Genomic DNA, 21,090 nt, shown 5'->3' with positions numbered 1-21,090 from the left:
CTCTCCGGCGCACAACGATTTGCAAAATTGTTTATGGGGGCCAATTGTCATCGGCAGCCAGTAAAAACATATTGCCACGATTTCATGACTGGATTAAGCCAATAAAAATATGGCAAATATTAACATAAAATTGATGGCACTAAAGAACGTGAACCCTAGCGAAACGAGGTTATCCAATCGGTTTGTGGCACTTAATGGGGCGGAGTGAAAAAGGCTTTTAAGTTGGTGTTTTGAACCAATTGTATATTTCTTGGTTTAAAAAAGGTTTGTTAAAGACGTTTTACCATTTAGTTAAAGAGTAAACCTTACTTTATTTAGTTGGTCTTTGTTAAAAAATGGTAATCCCTACTCCATCCAAAATGTTTGAAAATATATTTTATATATTGTTATAAGGCATTAAGAGTGTTTGAAAATATTTTTAAAAAATCTCCTAAGATCTATTCCTCTTTAAAGTATATTTCTTCTCCTTTGGGATTTATCCATACTCCCCTTTAAAGTCCAATCCAAATCTCCCCCGAATGTTCCTCTTAAGTTTACCCAAAGGCAACTCTTAAAATCCTTTCAAAATTTGACATTTAAGATGTGAACTTTATTTGCTTTTAATCCAAGTCCAATCAAAATCAAATTGCATTTACGAGCTGCCTTTGAGTAAGGCAAAAAAAAAAAAGAAACAAAAAACGCCAAATTTTATATTCCTTTTTTTTGGCTTGGCAATTTTCTTTTGGCATTTTCAGGGGAAGGAGTTTGGGGAGTGCTTATGGGTATGAGCATTTATGACTCCGCCATATATGTCAATAATTTTTATGCTCTTCATAAATATGCGTTTGGCTTTTACGACCAACCCCACGTGGCAAAACGGAGCGAAAAGAGCCAAGATGAGGCAGTCAAATCAATTTCTGGAAGGGAGAAAATGACATTTCCGAAAACGTTATTATCAAATCAAATGCGAGTGATGGCCAAAAGGGGAAGTCGAGGGGCGTGCAATGAGCATATTGTAGATTTAATGTTGTGCCACCCATTCAATCCGCCCATTTGACCGTGCCCCAGGCAGATGTAGGTTTGGAATATGTGTATATATATACGCCCATGTCAGCTGCAGGTGCACGGACTTTGGCTGACATTTACCTTTGAAATGTTTAGGTAAATACCGAATTGGTTGCAAGAGATGACACATAAACTGGAACCAGCTCTCAAGGCTTTTATGTCAAATCAACAGCCCAGGGCTACTTTTAAGTTAATCCAAAGCTCGCCAGGGAAATAACCTTTAAAGTAGGAAAACTCAAAAATCCTTTGATAATTTTCTGCTCTTTGACAGCTCAACATTCCAAAGTCTAGACAAAAAAGAGATTGTGAAAAAATGGGGAATAAGTTTAATCAACAGAAAAGCCAATAAAAGATAAAGAAAACACAAAGAACTTAGGGTTGGGATTATATTTATAGACAATTGAAGATTTTAATATATCATAACAATATATTTTTGTCATGAAGATTGTTCTGATACATCCTGAAGAAATTATATTATATTATACTATAAGCAAGTGCTTAAAGTTTGCACTCCGAAATAAACCACCTAGTTAATTTTCCAGCTTGGCAGTGCCCATACAGAGTATTAAAGTTTTGAATATATCCTAAAAATATATTTTAGTTCAGAAGATTGTTCTGGTACATCATTAATACAGTTATACAATAAACATATACAACTATTTAAAGAAGCTCATATCACCCGAACTTTTAATAATATAAGCAAATTCTCAAGGTCTGCACTGCGAAACAAACCATTTAGTTAATTTCGCAGCTTGGCAGTATCCACCCAGAATTTCCCTGCTGAAAATTCCCCACTTATTTCAGTGCCTTTGCTAATTATGAGAAATTCACGTCGGCTCTAAGCACTCGAAAAGCCGTCTAGACGTCTGCACCTGGGCTGCAAACTGAAACAGAAAAGGGGGGTTGTCATGGGGGTGCGGTTGAGAAAATCCAAAGAAGAATAGGGTTTTCCGGGAAGTGGGGGGAATGAATACCGGGGAGTCAACCGAAATGTTTACCCAAAGTGGTTGCCATTTCATTTGCACGAAACAACACAATAGACCCACACACAGTCACTCCCAGGTTGTCTCCTTCCGATTGTCTGTTGTGTATATAATTAAAACGCATATGCATGGTAAATATACTTATTGTCAGCACTGTACGACAGTGAATATGCCCAAAGGCTTCGGGCAGCAGCTTTAAAATGCAATACCACACTGCAGCCATGAAATTCAAAGGGGGGCGTGCGAAACATTTTCAACTCAATTTAGTTCATTTTATGGCAACAGCAGTGCGCAGCAGCAGCGCAAGTTCATTTTGTTGCAAAATAGCAAAAATGCAAAAAACCCGACGAGCGCACTCATAAAAAAGCATCAAAAGAGCAGTCAAAACACCACTAGACAGAGCAGCAACTGCAATGGCAACAGCATCCCATGCCGCACCATAACCATCCGAGTATCCTAGTTATATGGACATCGCCCAAAAGCTGCCAACAAAAACGCAACAAAATGCGGATGCGGTAACTGTTTCATTTTTGGTTAAAAACGAGGCACAAGTAGAGGTGGCTCCCCGGTGCAACTTCATTTGATGAGCTCGTGTGTGAGTGTGCCACATAAACGGTTCAAATAGTTTTAAAACCCCACTTTTTATACCCTTGTAGGGGGTAATTCCTTTTTCAGCTGAAACTCAAAACTGAAATGAGCAAAAACATTTTTTAAAAAACAGAAGATTTTACTTACACAAACGTTACCCAAAAAACACCAAACAATTACGTATAGGATTAGGTATCATTACGAGTTGTGAGTACAAAAAAACTGGATAATCAAAACCAATTTGTAAAAATATTAATTTTTCATTCAAATTTTATAGCCACGAAAAAATTGTAGTTTTTAATGACGTTTACTGAAGTGCAAGTAATATCATTTTATTTTAACTTTTTCTTTTATGTAATATAATAGGCTTTTTGAATCGGGGTTATCAGATCCTAACCCCTATTAAGTTAGGCTTTCGTAATATTCTAAGGTAATATTTATTATGATATTAGCACATTATTAATGTAAAATGTTTTATAGTTTTTTAAACGCTCCCTTAATAAGATGTTAGGTTAAATAAGAGCCATTTTTAAAAATATTAAAACTATATTTTAAACGTTTTCGAACTATAAGAGTATTCCCAACTTCCTTATCCCAAACTACATTCCCCACGTTTTATTTTTCTACCCAGCACCTTTATGGCAAATTTGCTCGACAACTGAAACATTCTGCGGCTCGCTTAATTTGCCATGAATTCAGGGAGTCCAGCTGGAAATCTTGTTGCCACTTAAGTGCGCACAAAGCCGCAGCTTGCTTGCCATATGCAACATTCTGCATTTTGGCCAGACAAAAGAGAATGCAAATTCTGGTCTTTAGCATGCTTAGCCTAAGTCAATTAAGCCGGCACAGAATACAAATACAAATACGCATACACATACGCCAACGAGCAGGCAGTGAATAGAAATTTAATTAAATTTCACCTTAAAATGATGGGCAAATTGAAATTAACGTTAAGCGAGTTGTTTGCATCAATTTAAGGTGATTGAATTATGGCAAACGACAAAATCTGTGGCCTAACTGCATTTGCAGTTGATTGATTGCATTTAGCCTGTTGCCTGTGCTAATTGCTTTTGCAACATTTTGCGACACTTTGCTATCGGCCACAGCTTCCTCGGACTTTTCTCTTGTTTTTTCTTGGCGCTTTTCCTTCGCCCGGCGAGCGATAAGCGTACTTCCTCTGCTGTAATCAGCAACGCCTACATTAAGTGGGTTCTATCAATCGGGTGTTACATAACTGTGTAAGTACATGGGTCACTGAAAAAAATTCTAAGTAACATATATTTGGTTTTTTATGATCTTGTTTTTTTCTATATACGATATAGACCAATATATTAGGTCACGGTTTCTTAAAGAACATTTATAAACATCATTATCGAACTTGGTTCTTGGTGATAACAAACCTTGACATCAATAAACAATATTATGCAAACATTCTTACATCAACAAGGAAATTTGTAAGCCTCCGAGAATAATCTCAAAGAAATTTCTATATGAAATAGATAAAATTGACTTGGGCTAGAAGCTGACTGAATTTATTTTAAGAAGTCATGGCTATCCAGATAAAAATGAATTCACAAATGAAATCATGTTAGAATCGTCGAGAATTCTTAAAATATATCCAGTAAGTTAGTAAAGAATCAAGCAAGTGTAATAAAGCATTACTAAAGTAAGGTCTTTAAGATTGTAAATACTAAAACAATACTAGGCTTTATTATCTTTAAGTATATAAAAGTCAAATCGAAGGCGCAAAATGTTAACTACGTGTATCCTGTTCTGGTATTTCCTTAAATAACATTAACAACACTTAACATTTCAAATTAAGCTAAGATAACTTAAGAAATCTTTCCGATTCCCTTGCTGACTTCCACAAGTTTTTCCTCCAGATTTAAGTTGTTTTTTGCAAGTGGACTTGGCAAAGTTGTCCAAGGCGAAACGTGATTTTCCCTCCGTTCAACGCTGGCCAACTAAAACTTGGCCAAAAGGGTCCGCTTTAAACACAGTTTTAATGATGTTTTCCCGCCGCTTGTTGCTTGGGAATGGTTCGTTCCGATTCGCAGGGAAGCAATATTAAGCCCCACTTGCAGCTGGAGGTGTCGGGCATTGCATTGAAATTCAATTTCGCGGCAAACTCGCCATTGTGAACAGCTCCACGCAGCTCCGTGCTGACATGCTTTGGGTGGTTCCCCAGTTTCACCAGTTCCCCAGTTCCACAGTTCACCAGTTTCCCAGGTGCTCGGCTTGATTCCCGGCTCAAAGCCAGGTAAATCCCCACCCAGTGGAACCGACCATCCACCCAACTCAACAGCAAAGGGGTGGGCTCAATGGGGCTACTGTGTGAACAGCTTTTGACATTGCCATGATGAAGTGGAACCCGCTGCTGAAGCCCCACCACAGGCTACTCCCCCTAAAAAGACTACAAAAAATAAAGAAAATCACAAATATAAAAGCCGGGGCAAGAACTCTGCTATCCCTTTATCGCTTTTGTCGTTTTAATGGGTCAGCAGTGTGCCTACAGTTTGACAAAGACCACAAGTGAGTGCGAAGCTCTTAAAGCTCTGTTGCATTCGGAAGGAAATCAGACAGCTTGCAAGCCATTAATCCCCAGCTCCAGCTCTATTTGTGGCAATAAAAAATTAAGCCAAGAGTTGAAAACAAATAAGAAATGACTGCTATAATTCTAGACTGTCTCACTTGGCAGTTCTCTGCAAAGTTTTACTAGCTATGGTTTTTGTTAGACACAAGCTAAGAAGAAATGAACAAATGAGTTCATTGCAATGGACAAATTTTGAAGGAAGTTCAGAATATACATATATCTAACCCTATAAGACCCAAGCAAAACAAGTATTTATATTTCTTTCTGTATAAGTATTTTGTAAAAAAGTACAAGATCATAGATGTATTAAAATACTGTATTATATAAGATTAACTAGCATAAGATAGTATTATAATACCATATTTTATACCATTGACTAGCATAAAATGTGTGAATACTATCAGCAGAGTTCGTATTTCGAACCACTTTTGAGACCATTGCAATTGACTCTTTTTGGAGGAAGTTCAGAATATAAATATTTCTTATCCAATAAAAAAAAAAGAAGCCAAGAGATCTTATTTGTAAATAGTAATATTATATCGTGTTAAATAAGGTTAACTATCATTAGATAGTATTATAATATGGTATTATATACCATTATATTAAGATGTGTGAATAGTATCAGCAGAGTTTGTATTTTGAACCACTTTTTGGGTCAGCAGGAGGCCTGTAGTGTTATTTTAAAAGACCTGCAGTTTCAAGGGCTCAACCTTAGCTACCTGCCTCCGAAATGAGTCGATAATCACTGGTTTGGTCTCTATAATGAAGTCATTACACCTCATGTCAAACAGCAGGCCAACTTTGTATCTTTTGTGAGAGGCCGAAGAAGACAAAGTAAGGGGAAGAGCAGTCTGGCAGACACAAAGCCGATACAAAAATAGAATTTGGGGAAACGAGTGGAAGAAACATCTGTCAAACCGCTGAGTCAACCGATTGAAGTGGTGGCGGTGGTGAAAATGGATGGGCGAGGCTTTGGCTATGAGAAATACCATAGAGAGACATAAATTCAGTATTCCCCGAAAATAAAGTGCAATTAATTTCATTTAAATCAATAAAAATAGTGCTTTTTCATTTACAGACGTGGAAAAAAAGAAAACATGTAATAAATATTCCGCATCAACGGGGGAATTTATAGTTGACATTTTAGAGGTTTGTTGTTATTCAGTTCGGTGGCTTTTGTGGTTTAAGTGTTTTAATTTATGGCCTGGCGATCGGTTTATATAGTGCATCTGGTGCAGTGTCCTTTGCAGCTCTATCGGTATGGATTTTTCTCGATATATATATATATGCTATATAACTCCCGGAAAAGTATGCGCAAACAGCTTAAACGATTCCCTAATCGCCTCACGTTTTCCTTAAAGGCAAGTGCTTAGCTATTGAGTTTACAGCGTAACATGCGGCAAGGACCAAAAGTTGTTGTCGGCACGTGGAGTTTTATGCTGCACTTATAGCTTATAGTTAAAGATATAGGGAGACAAGGAAGGGGGTACATGCCGGGCATTCTGGAACGTGGACTATTAGAAAATGTTTACTGGTCTTGACCCGAAGTTCTTGTTGCTGTTCGTCAGCCTGGCCAAATGAGATTTAAATTTTTTATACAAAATTCTCTACGTTCTTGACTTGATGGCTTCTTCCATCGCATTCATTGAACTCTGGGGAACTTTTCAATCAACCTCAAGATGATAAATTAATGCTGCCCGAAATTATTAGGCAAAATCCAAGCATGTTGGCCGTAAAAAACTGAAAAACCTGTTTCTGACCTCACATAGTTGAATTTTAAATTACTTTTCTGCCTTAATGACTCAATAAAACTGGTCAAAACTTCGAAAAGAACAAGGCCTGGGAAATCGACTTTGATTTCGCATTTAAATGGTACAGCATTCACATTCTTTCGGGGGCGGGTGGCATTAAGGGGACCCAGTCAATTATATATCATTCAGGATTTATCTCTGTGGATTATGGGACTGCATATGGTTAAAATATGATTACATTATTGGTATTTGTTTAAACATGAAATATGCATATGAATAGCAACAATTCACAATTGCACGGCCCAGCAATATTCGCTATGAATGCCACGCATTAATATGCAAATTATAAATAACAACAACAATAACAATGCTTCGGGCCAGAAATGGAAAATGGACCAAACGACACAAAAAAATAGGTGCAATTGAAATCGAACCAAACGAGATAAATAATAAAGGCACAAAGAACATGTGCGAATATTATGGGAAATAAATTACAAATTTGTTGTTGCCTGAAAGATTGAAAAATAATATTGGCAACTGTTAAAAAACGGAAGAGCTGGGATGTTCGCGTAAATCGAAGCTTAAAGTACCCTGTAGAGAGGATTTTGTAGATATAAAACATTTGTCATGGTTTTACTAACAAAATAAGTCGGACCATAATACGGTTTTATTATCACCAAAAAAGGAAAAGAGACCATTTTAAAAATCTTAAAGGCAGTAATACTAATAACAGAACCTTAATTCTGCAAATAGTGTTTAGGATCTTCAATGTTTGAAAGTACTTTTAAATGATGTTTTCATAGAAACTATTTCTGAATTAAAGGAAATTAAGTGAAATGTTATGGTTAAGCTTAAATACCTAAGTAAAAGCTATGTTGACTAAGATTTGGAAAACAATTGCGAACTTTAGGGAACTTTAAGTTAGGCTTATTATAATAATGTTTAGAAAATATATAAAGATATTATGTGCACTTAAAAATAAATTAAAATCATTTTTTAAGGAATTTTGGAGTAGGATTAATTTTGGAAGATTTTAAAATAGGCTTTTTGCAAAGATATATGAATATTTTAAGTAAGAGTAAGTATATCAGAGTTTCGTAATCGGAAGTGCTGGGAACTATCAATAGTTCTGGTTGAAAATTAAAGTACCCTCTGGAACACCCAATAAAAAGCGGGTGTACACGGAATTTAAATTTATTTAACAAATACCTTTTAATCCCTTGCTCTCCCTTTTTCCCCGTTAGTTATTTGGCTATTTACCTGCGCCGTGTTTCCCGTAGTTGTTGTTGCCCTGATCGCTTCCAGTGCAACAGGGACGCTCATAGTAGAAGTTCCAGGTGTTTTCGTAGTCCGCAGCCGTCTCGCTCACACTGCAGGACAGCAGCAGCAGGAGTGCGATGAGAGGCGATAGCTGGAGTAACGGCATTGCGGGGGCGGTGCGAGCAGGAGAGGTGGATAGAGGGTGGGGCGAAAGCGACCCCCAAACCTCAATTGGATTACGGTGCGAAAGAGAGAGAGGGAGACCGATTGCTTGTTGATTTTACCGATGTGCGAGGAAAAACCGGCGTCTTTTTTTCCCACGAATAACTGTTAACACATTTAACTTGTATTATTTTTACACACTTTTGCGGCAATTGCAATGGAATTGATTTCACTGGCAAATGGATTTTAAAATAAACTTCTTCCCTCGGGCGATTTATAGCGCCCCCCGTTTTTTTTTGGAACCCCCGACTCGTAGTGCCAATTTCGTTTCGGATTAATTATGTATGCGTTGCAGGCGCATAAAGGCGTAATGCATTTTACACAGTAGTGTGTTCAATTCGGTTTTCGATTCGATTTCAACGCATTTAGCACTCGTAAGGCATGTGCGATATAAAGATAAAGGCAAAAGGAACGGGAAACAGGTTCTGGTTTATTATAATATGTGAGGGCATAGGGAAAACAAAAGAAAAACGGGGGGACAACAGAAATTCCTCAGCTCTCGAGGGGGGGAAATACAAAAAGAGACAGCAAGAGCGGGTAAACAAACGCGGACTTTAAAGTTTAAACAATTTAAGAGGCCCTGCCTCAATAAATAAATGATTAATCTGCAAATATTTCCTTGGTTTTAATTTTAACTTTGCCTTTAACTGCCACACAAACACTCACACATACACAAATAGAGATACACACTTGAGTTGTTGTTGGGAGTTTTGGGCTATTGGAATTTCGAAAATCGAACTCCGAATTGAATGAACTGATGCACGCCACTGGGTTAAGTTTAAGCTAAATGCCTTTCCGGTGCTTTACCACTGCCAATTAGGTACCGCCCGCGGAAATTAACACTCGGAACAGCGGAAACACGAAATAAGAACCGACAACAAGTAAAAAAGGAAAACAACAACGCACGATCACCGCGACGCACGATCACCGCGACAACGCACTTGTGAGAAATACACTAAGGCGTTTTTCGGGCAAATATCGCTAGCAGATTGCGGTATATACCAACAGTGGCGATCTATCGCATTTAACGGAAAGTGTATTTTTCGGGGATTTTTCTTTTTCGAAAAGTAACGACTTCATCGATATTACATTGAAAGAATATTTTTAAATGTTTTTTTGTAGCCTATGAAAACCGATTGAATATTTTATTCGGAATGTGCTCTTTTATTATAGCCATTCACAACACAATTAATAAATTTGGGACGCTATCAAAACATTAAAAACCTTTTAGTTTAGACATGTACATTTGAAATATATATATTAAGAAAGGACAATTTGTAAAATAATTTAATATTTTAAATTCACAGAAATCTTGTTCTTTGTAAATCTAATATGTTTTCTTGATTTCATTGATTAGTTTTGTTTTAATTTACCGTGTCAGCTAAAAAAACATTTAACTTAATATTTTAATTATAACGGTACAAAACATGAATAACCTTTTAATTGTAATTGTAAAATATTAATTGCAATTTCATTGAATTTAAATTGTGGCAATGTTTCAACTGATGGTCGATTATCATTAATTGAAGTAAAGGTAATAAAAATAATTATATCTAAACTTTTTCTTGTGATAAACCTATGGTTTGTCTTTAAACCAAGGTAAGTCCTGGACTTAAGTTAAACACAGAACTTGGATGCTTAGATTATAATATATATTTTGTACTTTGTTACAACTGAGTGATGGTTCAGAATTGAGATATCTTTTCTTAGGGGGCTTCTTAGCGCGGTTCTTCAAGGAGTGTGCTCAGAGATGTTTTTTGATACCAATCTCTTCTGAGGAGTTTTTAGCGATGCCAGATGGCAGAAAACATGATCGCCACAAACCTAAATATGATGATTAGCTACAAATTTTTGTCAGTTTGTTTAAAGAATACATCTAAAGTTTCTTTCAACCCGAAAAGATTGAAAAACATTGGCGTTAGTCAAATTATTAACACGACTAAAAACAGCTCATGAAGTGGTGTCAACTTTAGATATAAAATTGTTTTAATATTCAGGGGAACGCCCGAAGTTTTCAGTTGTCTAAATCATCTTTGCTCCTTCCCGCAAACATCCTCTTGCAAAATGGCGGATTTCAATTTTCGTATTTTACCGTGCGGAAGCGGCAAAGTGATTTTTAGCAAGGACAACGACAATTTTGGCAATAAGCAAACATTTGCTAAGCCAGACAAACAAAACGGTAGATGGATGGCAGCTACACAGAGCCAGGTAGGTATGCAGACGAACTCTTGCATTTAGCAGCCTCGGGCGGCAATTAAACACAGTTTGGTAGTGTCTCTGGCATTTGAGTGTCTGCTCGGCAAAATATTTAATTAAAAAGCAAGTCGGTTATGTTTTCGTCTCTACTTGATATTTGCAATTGTGTATGGGTGCAACCTGTGCTTCCATCAGTGGCGTACGAAGGGGGCTCAGATAGTTGAACAATTTCCCTTTAACGTGGTTTAGGGACTATATTTTAAGTTTCCTTTTTGACTTTAAATGTTATGACAAACATCACATATAATAATTCCAATCTTAACTTAAATATTTTCATAAATATTAAACATAAAATATTTGTATAGATTAAAATGTTAACTACAATATAAATTTGTTTGTTTTTACTATTTCACTTTTTTCAGTCTACTTATAATATACATATATGTACACCAGGGTGAAATTGTATACGCTTAAATAAGATATTCTGGCTCTCACTGTCTAAAATAGTATTTGGGATTTCAGTAAAAATTACCCATACGACCCATAAACCCATTTAGAACTTTCTCAATATCTTGATCCCTCTCTCCTATTTAGAAAGTCAAGTAGTAGCTTATAATTATTTCATATATCGTAACATTTTACAATTATAATTTGGGTAGTTCCCCATTAAAACCCTTTAGCATATCCTGCGTACGCCCCTGGCTGCCATTGTCTCGTTGGCCTCTTCTCTCTGTTTGCCTGCTAATGAGTTTTCGCAGAACCACCACACTAGTCGTCCCCCTCGCACAACTACTCAGCCCCCCAAAGGCACTTGCATCATGATACTGTTGAAAATTTTTGACACATGTTTACCCACTCTATCCCATCCTATGTATCCCCCTCGTCCTTTCTCTTTCTATCCCCGCTTGTTGTTGCTGCCTTTGTAGTTGCTTTGATGTTGGGTGCCATTTTTGGGTTTTTCTTTTTTCGGGGGATAGCCTTTCAAGTGCAGCAGCGACAACGTCGCCATTGTCATTTGTTTTCGCAAACGTTTCTTTCACACAATGTCAACTTTCGACAAAGGACTTTAATTAAGTCCTTAATGACAGCTTAATTTAGCGCACTTTGCACAGCGCGTATGCCCCAACACGTACACAAACAAAGGCACAACGCTCACACACGTAACCCCCAAACACATACACAGTCCGTCCCGCTCTAACTTACTTGGGGATCGGTAGTTGTGATTAGTTTTTCTCGCTCTCCTTATTTTGGGGGCGTACGGTCAGTTTAATATTTGGTATTTTAAAATCGAAGGATCACATGCATGGGGATATTTCCCCCAAACTGTCTAATATTTCCAAAAATGTTTTTGAGTAAATTTGACTATTAGGAATAGTTTCATAACTGTAAAATAAGGCTAACAACTGTTAAGAATAGTTTCGTGTATTTTGTTGATGCTTTGGTTAGTATTTAGTTATAAAACTAACATAAAATGGTATGTAGTTTAAAATAATCTAATTATTATATTCACAACCCTATAAGACTTCCGCAATGTAGGAAAATACATTTTAGCATACCAGGTAAACTATTTTATATGTTTAAACAAATATATATAGTTTTATTAAAGTTAAAGTTTTAGATAAATTGAAATAAATACATTTTTGAAATAAAAGTGACGGATCATTTTACAATTACGTAAAAAAGTTAACCAACAGAGTGATAACACTCGGATCCTTTGAGCTATTCATTTGACCGAATTTGTGGTTGCACTTTATTGCTTTATACTTTTAGCCCGAGGGTGCGAAATAAATTGAGGGTTGACAGCGTGGGAGAGTGCTTAAATAGCATTTTGATTATGCCAAATAAAACATGAAAACTTGTCTCGCCAAACATTGTTGTTGGTCGCTCAACTTGTCAGCGGCCAGCAACTTTACGTGCATTATATAAAAAGTTGGCCAAATAACCAGCAGGGAACTACACCACAAACACACTCACACACACACACAGTTTGGAAAAGCGATAAAAACCATTTGTTGTGGATGTCCTGTTTTGTTATTTGTTGTCCTGCTGCCTGTCCTTTGTTGTTTTGTTGTTGTTGCCCCAAGTTGGCTTACTCAAGTTACTTACAAAGATTTCAATGCACTTTCTTCCTACCAACTTGTTCGCACAGAAGGCCAAAAAGCAAAAAGAAATCAAAAAGAAAAGCTGGACTGACCGACAAGAAAAACAAAAACAACTACGGTAGGACCAGCCTATGGCAGACTTTTTGTTCTTTATTATCATTTGATCTAGAACGTTTAGTCCATGAAATAACCCTTGTTTATTAAAGACGTCTAAATAATTCTTCGCTTTTCATTGGTATAGTTGTATTCATAATTCTTCGTTTTATTTTTGTCTTAGTGATAATAATAACAATATTATTATTGTATTACCGTAATGTGGATACTAAGACCATTGATCCAAAGACCATTTTTTTTACTGATTCATAATCCATTTGTTCCGTTTCTATAAACATCGAAATATTAAAGAAGTGCCTGGAATACTTTCAAGGACTTACACCTATATTTGTTTTTAATGTTTTGAATAAATTGATAAAACTGTGATAAGACATTGGTTTATTTAGTAACAATTTTAAAGATACCATTATAAATTAGCAACTTTTCATTTACATTGGCAGTCACCTGTCTTCTGAAACATACTTTATATTTTAAAGATTTGAAAAAGTATATGTTTTTTAAATCTGGTTCCTGCTACAAAGTTTTGACTGTGCAAAAGCAGTAGCATCAGCGGCGAACAAGAACAAGAACGATTTGACTTCTGGAAACTGTCAGAGCAAGCAAATGGCACTAAATATTAAGTTTGCCGTTGGAACTTGACCAGAAAAAGTAAGCTACGACGAAAACTTGGCCGGCCAGAACTAATGAAAGCTTTCTGGTAGTGTGAGGAGTGTGTGTATGGGTTTGGGCTAAAAGTTTTTGCCTTTTGGCTCGACCACAGAATTTCTCATGAGTTGGCGCTGCGGCTGCGGCTGCACTTGTTTCAAGTTCAATTAATTTTAAGTGCGGCAGCAATTGTGTTGCACATTGTTGTTCCTTTCCTGCACTCGTTTGTTTACTGCGTCTCACTCCCCGGGTGTTTTCCCTCTTTTTGCCACGAGCCCAAGTCGCAGTTTTTGCCTTTTTACGGGATTCAACTCTGACCTGACATGCAATGTCAGCGCCCATGTTTATGCCATAAATAATGCAGCATATTTTGCATAATGACAAGTTATCGCAAACAAAACATAATTGCATGTGTTTGTATTGCATACTTGATGACGTCAGCTTAACTATAGGGGGCAAGGTCCTCGTTTAACCATTACCTCTCTATCCCAAAAGCCTTTAAGTATTATCTCCTCAATACCCTAAAACTCTCTTTAGTTTGACTAATAAGATTATTACTAATTATCCATTATAGTTTAATGGTGTATCAAAAATACTGATTTACTTAATAATATCAAATAAAAATCCCTATTTACCCTATTTATAAAGCAATTAAGCATAGAACAGCTAAAATACCTGGTGCTCTTTTATAATATTTTGGATAGTATCTGTTTTTTAAGCAATACTCGTAAGAATTTCCCTTTCAGTAATCTCAATATCTTAATAATTTTTATTTTTTATAAAATGATAGTTTTGATAGTTTTTTAAATATTTTTTGTAGATCAGAGTGATTCTACCATAGGTCCAATATCTAAGGATCTTTAATAACATTTGTGGTATTCAGTGATTGGTATGAAAGGTCCATAAATAGATCTAGGTTTTTTAAAGACCTTACAAAATGTAATAAACCCACTGTTAAGGTTCTTTAATGATTTCCTTTAGCTCAGAGTTTTTCAAAGTAAAGCAAGCTGCTACAGGTATTAGAATGGCTTACATCTGAGGCAGATCCATAAGATCAGATCTTATAGGTCGGAAGTGCATGTCGCATAAGTCAGCTGGATGTTGCGTGTTCGGGATTAGTGTCACATGAAGCGGACAGATTGCGGCGAACTGCAGCTACGGAGTGATAACAACAAGAGTTGCAAAACAAGCGGCGAAGGAGCCAGATAAACAAATCTCGTCTAGCCGGGAAAAACCAGAGGAATAGGGGATTGGATGTAAGATGGGGCTGGAGGACGGGACCCAGAGACAGACTTCAGACTAGTCAGGAAGTTGGCTTGGCAGCTTCAAAGTCTAACTCGTCGGCAAACAAAACTTGCCGGCAGTTCTTCCTCCTCCGCTTTTTTGTTCTGTCTCCCTTCCATGTGCATAATTAAAAAAGCATTTTGGACGCCAGCGAGACGGGGTTCAACTACTTTCGGATTTATATTGTGTCACTCAATGCGACTGCGAAATGCAAATGCGAATGCGAATGCGACTGCGAATGCAGCAGACGGTGCAGAATTCGTTGCATTTTGAATTGGGGAAAACAAAGCGGCCGGCGCTCGCAGCAGAAACCTTTTGAACGCGTGCAACAGACTAGAAGAAGTGCTTGCCAAACTGGGGACGAAATTAAGCATTTTAAAGTGTGGCCACACCTACACTTTGACCCTCTCCTGTACCAGGTACACCCAAAAAAACCATCTAAAAAGGTTCTGAAATGAGTTTTCAAACTCAAAAAAATTTTATTCGAAAATAAACCCTTTTGAAAATAGTTATACTGCAGCAAGTAAAATTAAAGTCTTAAACAAACGATCTATTGCGCTATATGTAATATTTATATTGAAAGAACTTTTATAAAAAACACTTGGTATTTGCGGTCCCTGCTTTAAATAACTGTGTCCAATAATGTCTTTAGGTTAAGATATTACTTTTTTTTCCATTTTTTGAGGACTACAAATTTGTATAACTCTTCAAAATTCTCAGTTTTATGGATTACTTAATAATTTAAAAGTGCACTTGTTTTTACACTCTTTAAATGTCAAAACGTAAGGATACTTAAAAGAGTCACATATAGACTATTTAAAAAAAAATTGTATATTATTTATTTTATTATTTTCTTTTAATGTTTTACTGATATATAGGGTTTTTCTTCTTTTCCATTCCTCATTTCAATTTCTCCAAGTGCCCAGCGCTGTCACTCGCCATTTGCCGGGGTAAATGTTTAAAAAAGGTGGATAATTTTATCGCTTAGCTACGGTGAGACCGCAGCAAAGCTGGGTTTTCTGATGGGTCAGAAGCCGCAGCTTGCAGCCGCATGTCAGCAAAGTCTGGGAAAATCCGGCTCGAAGTTTTCCCCAGCACCGCAACGCACTGGCTGTCAACTCTTTTGGCCCAGAAATTGCCACCGCCCTTGCTCTTTTGCGACATCAGGTGCAGAACCACACAACAATTAACAGACTTTTGGTTGGGGAAACCGGCTTTTGATTCGGCAGGAGCAGATTCTCGCCTCCTCTCAAAGGCTCTGGAGGCACAAATCGGCTCGATGAGGGGAAATTTTAATTCCAGCTGTCAGGCGGAAACATCACAAAGCCCTGTCGATGGCACACAGATGCATGATTCCCCAGTTATGGCAACATTTTTCCGATTGCCACTCGTTTGTCATTGGGGGCTTTCTTCTTTTTTTGGTTTTTTGGTTTTTTCCGTCTGTCTCTCTTAGGCTGACCTCAGGAAAAAGCTGGGCAAATGTGCTTGTCAGGATCTGGATAATTGAATTTCAAAAGTTGCATCTGCCGGGGCAGGAGCCGAAACATAGCAACAACTGGAAAATGTCGGATTAATAATTTATCAATGTCGCAAGTTTATTGAAATAGATTTCCGCCCTTGTGAGACATTTGCATTTCCTGTTTCCGCTGAGCCATTGTTGTTGACGTTTGCCTGGCTTGCATGTGCAGTAGTTGCATTTATGCAAATATATTCGGAATACGTATTCCAGCATGCATACTTAAGTTTATTACATTTTGTGTGCACTGAGGGAAAAGTGATCGCATGGAAATCAGTTAACGGACCTACTTTTAATGCACAAAAATATTTTTAAAATAATTTTATTTTCCAAAAACAATATTCCTACCTATTTTCCCATTGCATTATTTTATGCGGATTTTATTTTATGCAAATTAATGCTAAATTTTCTTTTGTGCAACATACCCCAGTCCGATCCCTAATTGATTGAGATGAATCTGCCATTTCTGACTAGTCTTCTCCTGTTTCAAATCCCCCACCCACTTCATTTTCATTATGTCAGATTAGAGCAAAAGTTAAACATTTCCAGCTACGAGATGCATATTTGTATTAGCCAAGAATTGAATTTAGTTTTGCATATTTGAGATGCTCTCAACGAGATAACTGACCATTGTCTGCCGTATTTCCCCCACCTCATTAAAGGAAAAACTCGGAAAATTATGAAATGACTTTGCATACTTTATAAGGGGCGGGGTCGGGGGCCACGACGATTCCTTTCAGACTCTCAGGCATTATTAATTGCACAAACACAAATACTAAGTACAAACAAACCGATTCTGATTCAGACTCCGAGGAGTTCCTTCAGCGACTGTTATTGTTACCGTCTGACTGACTGCTGCCACGCCCCTTTTTCCCCAGTCTGATTGCGCCTTTGAACAAACAAAGGATTGCTCCTTTGTTGCCATTAAGTAGGTAGGCTTACTAACTTGCAGCAGTTGGCTCTTTTGTTCCGAATTAAGCGCATTAAAATTGGTTCGATGTGAAGATGCTTCTTTGGCTGGCAAAAACAAGAAACGCATTTTCAGCCACAAGTGCAGACTCAGTGTTTAACCCAAGGCTTTTTGATTTCAAAATGAATGATACTACCTCTCATCCTTTGGTCGAAATAGGGATACCTACTGTATTAATGTTCTAACAACTTTGTGATATATCATTATAAAATTAAAGATCTTTTTTAAGTAACACATTTATATGCGCTTTAGAAATTTAATGAGGAACATCTATTTCTTTAATTGCTACATCTGGTACTGAAAAAGAGATACTTAACAAAGCAATTTTCTAATAAATTTATGATATATCATTCTAAGTTAAAAGATTTTTCAAATAAAATTTTAAGTATAGATTGTAATAAATAAATAGTTTCTTTGATGACGCATGAAAAGATTTTTGGTAATATCATAAGCTAATCCTTGACGAATTTCTTTAGAAAATGATTTTCCGAGTGCTATGGTTGGTAAGCTAAATTCTTAAAAATAGGTTCTTAAAGTGAATATTATTAATAATCCTAATCCTTACTCCAAGAAAATGATTTAATACGTAATTTAACTGAGTTCTCTTTAATACGACTAAAATGAATATGGTTTTATATAATTAATATTGCTAAATTGTATAAATGATGTTTTGGAAGGTAGTAATAGTCTTATAAAGTAGCTAATCATCATAATCTTTACTCAAAGATATTAAATCCATGTGTATTATCCCATTAAGTTTAATACTTAGTATCACAAGCCAGTTGTAGCTAATCGTATCACTGGTAATAGATTCGTCTAAACACACCTAAAAGTCATATAATTCATTGGGCACTTAAGATCATATTGCGTTGGAAGTGCAATTTTAAACGATGTTGCGTGCTCGAAGTGGATGCCCTGCTTGACACTACTTCTTGGTACTGCAAAGTCAAGTGCAAATAAGCAAGTAGATGGGGCTAAAAGGTTCGGAGAGGTGGGTGAGGAAATGTGTGCTGCACGTTAAGTATTATCAATTTACAGCTAACATCGCCTGATTGCCGAACAGCACACAAAAGGTGGGCAAAGGTAGCTACAGGTAAAGCCAGAACCGAAAGGGGGAACCAAACTCCCTGGGAAGGACACACTTGGTCCAATTGGCCACTTGAGCTGCCGTTTGCCAGGAGCTTTTTTATGGCTCATTGCATTCCCATATATAGTACGTATGTATATGGCCAACGTCTGTTTCTTTAGTTGTTTGGCAGTGTGCTGTACATTTTTCAAATAATTCCAGCTTCCAGGAACACACAGAAACAAATATATTGATAATATTATTAGCTAGACATCGGATTATATTATTCTATCTTATTCTATCTTATTCCCATTGTTGAAAGATATATTTTGTTCTAACATGGTAATCTAGATTAACATACCATGTATAGTAATAATAAGAAATATACCTAAACCAGTATTAGATATATTATAATATCATTATATATATTATTAATATAATATAATTTCAATGACTATGGACTCATTTACTTTGCCAAGTGTATAATTTCGCGATCTATCGCTATTTTAGTTACCATTTGGTTTTACTAATAATTCAAAATCGTGGTAATTACAAGTATAAATAATACAAATTTTGGTATAGAGATATCTCCATTGTGTTATTATTCTCTGTGCACGAGTGCCAGGCTTCAAGTTGAAGTTCGAGTCCGGGTTTTTGGCTTTTCCTTTTCCTTTTCCGGCAGGCAAGGCCACTCGGGAGCGTATATCCACATGCCACATGCAATTGACGTGCTAAGTAACTGTGTCTATGCCACCCAGCTGCCACCCCCACCCCAAAGTATCCTTTGTACCCCATCTACGATATATCCTATATGCTATATCCTCTACGTGTCTCTGGCTCATTTGCCTTCGCTCTCGGTGCTCCTCTAATTTTGCAAAGCTATGGTACGTACTTCTTCCCTTTTTCAGATGTCTCTCAAACGAAAAGACATATGCACTTGTCGGCCGTATCTGTGTGTTGTTTGCTTTGGTGTTGATTCCCAAAAGTATTTTGTATTTTCCATTGTTGCTGGCCCGTTCTTGCCTAACAATTTCCATCAAACTGTCTGTGTCCCTGTGCCCCCATCCACTTTTCCCCCTCCCGAGTGGCTTTCTCTGGCTTTTGTTTATTTGGAGTATTTGTTCCAGTGCAGAACATTTTCGGGGGAAAGAGCACACTTCTGTTTAAGTTTTAGGATGCTCAATAGAACATGGTGTTGGGAAAGAGGAATTCCATTTTTGGGCATTTCCTAATTGGGAAAATTTGAGTTTCTTAAGGTTTATGGGTGTTCAAAATGATTGGAAGATAAGGTATTTATTTTAGTTTAAAGATTGTACTTATAAAATCGATTTTAAAGTTCTTTTGTCTGATTTTATTGAGAACAATGCATATAGTCGCTCATTACCAACTATGCATAATTATGAGCTGGCATTGGGGAATAACCAAAATCAAAATAATTATTATTTCGGCCCGGCCCCGAGCATTTCCAAAGTTCAAATTGAAATCCAGCCAGGATTCGCTTTGAAGTGCGAGGCTAAAAGCCTGAGGCCCGAGGAGCTGGGAAAAAGTTTTCACTCGCTCGTTTCCACCGGAAATTTCTGGCCGCCGGGCTTCGCTCAAATGACTCATTAAATTCTTGTTTTTTGCGGGCCTTAATATTTCGCTTTTTTCGGGAAATTTTCCTGAAACACTTTTCTCTATGCAAAAATTTTCACTTTACTTCGCATTCAATTTATTTCCCTACACGGGACAGATGCCAGCGACAATTTACAGGACTTTGGGCACCGGAAAAGTCGACGAGGGGTTGTGAAAACCAGGGGGAGGGAAGGTCAGGGGTTACGGTGGTCCAGGGACTCCGTGCCATAATAAAACGCTCACTAACACAATTAAATGGGCTTTGCCGGGGTAAAAATGAATGTTAAGCAAACATGACAAGGCTTTTAAGTTTATGGAGCCACCCACCCATTTTCATCATCTGTGGGCCAGGCCAGACTAACATGCTCTCGTTTTTCCTGTGGAAAACTGCTGCACTTAATGTCACTTTTCATATGCAAAGCGCTGTATGTCTGCCGTTAATTTAATAACATGTAGCATTTTGCCAGGATCAGGTCCTCAGTTGGGCTACAAAGTGCCCAATTAGAGGGCGGAGTTTGGGGTTCTGTGGGTTGGCAGTTTACCCCAGACTGGTTTTACCCCCATCACTCCACCCCTGCCATTTTTACAGTCACTGCATTTTGCAATAAATATCCAAAATTGCAATTGCCAAACACACATACACGGATGCGAACGATTTGGCAAGCATTTTTGGCTTTTGCGGAAGTTCGGCGAAAAATCGTTGACAAGCGACAAAACACTTGACAGCGTCAGCAGAGCCAAAAGAAAAAAAAAGTGGGAGAAAGCTGGGGAAAAAAGGTGGAAAATTCGGAAAAAGGTGGGCTAGAAAATGCCAAAAACAAATAGAATCACAGCTTCCAGCAGCAGAAACACCAAAAGAAGTTAAAACGAAACAAAAGATAAACAAGCCAAGAAAGTTTTGGCTGATCAAAACTTCAATACCATGTTTAGGAGGACTTTATGGATTATATATTGAAGATTCTTGGGAAACTAAGAAAAGTTAGAAAAAATATGTGGTTAGAAAAATAAACGAACTTGATAGAAAATATTTCCTAAAAACAAAATAGTGGGGCGTTGATTTGGAGTAATTAGAGTATATTTAAAACCTGCAAGCTGCAAACTGTTGAAAACTAAACTACAAATAAATATTATAGTAATTATTT

At 37.1% G+C, this 21,090-nt stretch overlaps 1 protein-coding gene across 3 annotated transcripts in view; it reads right to left on the bottom strand.

Moving 5' to 3' along the window:
* Sema2a (Semaphorin 2a) overlaps window positions 1–21,090 on the bottom strand; it is a 36,096-nt gene that overhangs the window by 10,784 nt on the left and 4,222 nt on the right. The window contains exons 1-2 of one of the 3 annotated variants that reach the window (XM_017074641.4): window positions 9,249–9,308; window positions 8,220–8,613 (exon numbers count right to left, since the gene is read on the bottom strand). The exons of 1 other annotated variant lie outside the window; for it this stretch is intronic. In XM_017074641.4, the coding sequence (XP_016930130.1) occupies window positions 8,220–8,385 (166 nt within the window). In that variant the 5' untranslated portion in view covers window positions 8,386–8,613; window positions 9,249–9,308. Of the gene's footprint in view, window positions 1–8,219; window positions 8,614–9,248; window positions 9,309–21,090 lie in introns of those variants that run through there. One more of the 3 variants, XM_036813301.3, reaches the window with a different exon arrangement.

This window comes from Drosophila suzukii, chromosome 2R (genome assembly GCF_043229965.1).
Source record: "Drosophila suzukii chromosome 2R, CBGP_Dsuzu_IsoJpt1.0, whole genome shotgun sequence".
NCBI lineage: Eukaryota > Metazoa > Arthropoda > Insecta > Diptera > Drosophilidae > Drosophila > Drosophila suzukii.
The sequence above is the reverse complement of the archived record's forward strand: the minus strand, read 5'-3'. Positions and strand labels throughout refer to the sequence as shown.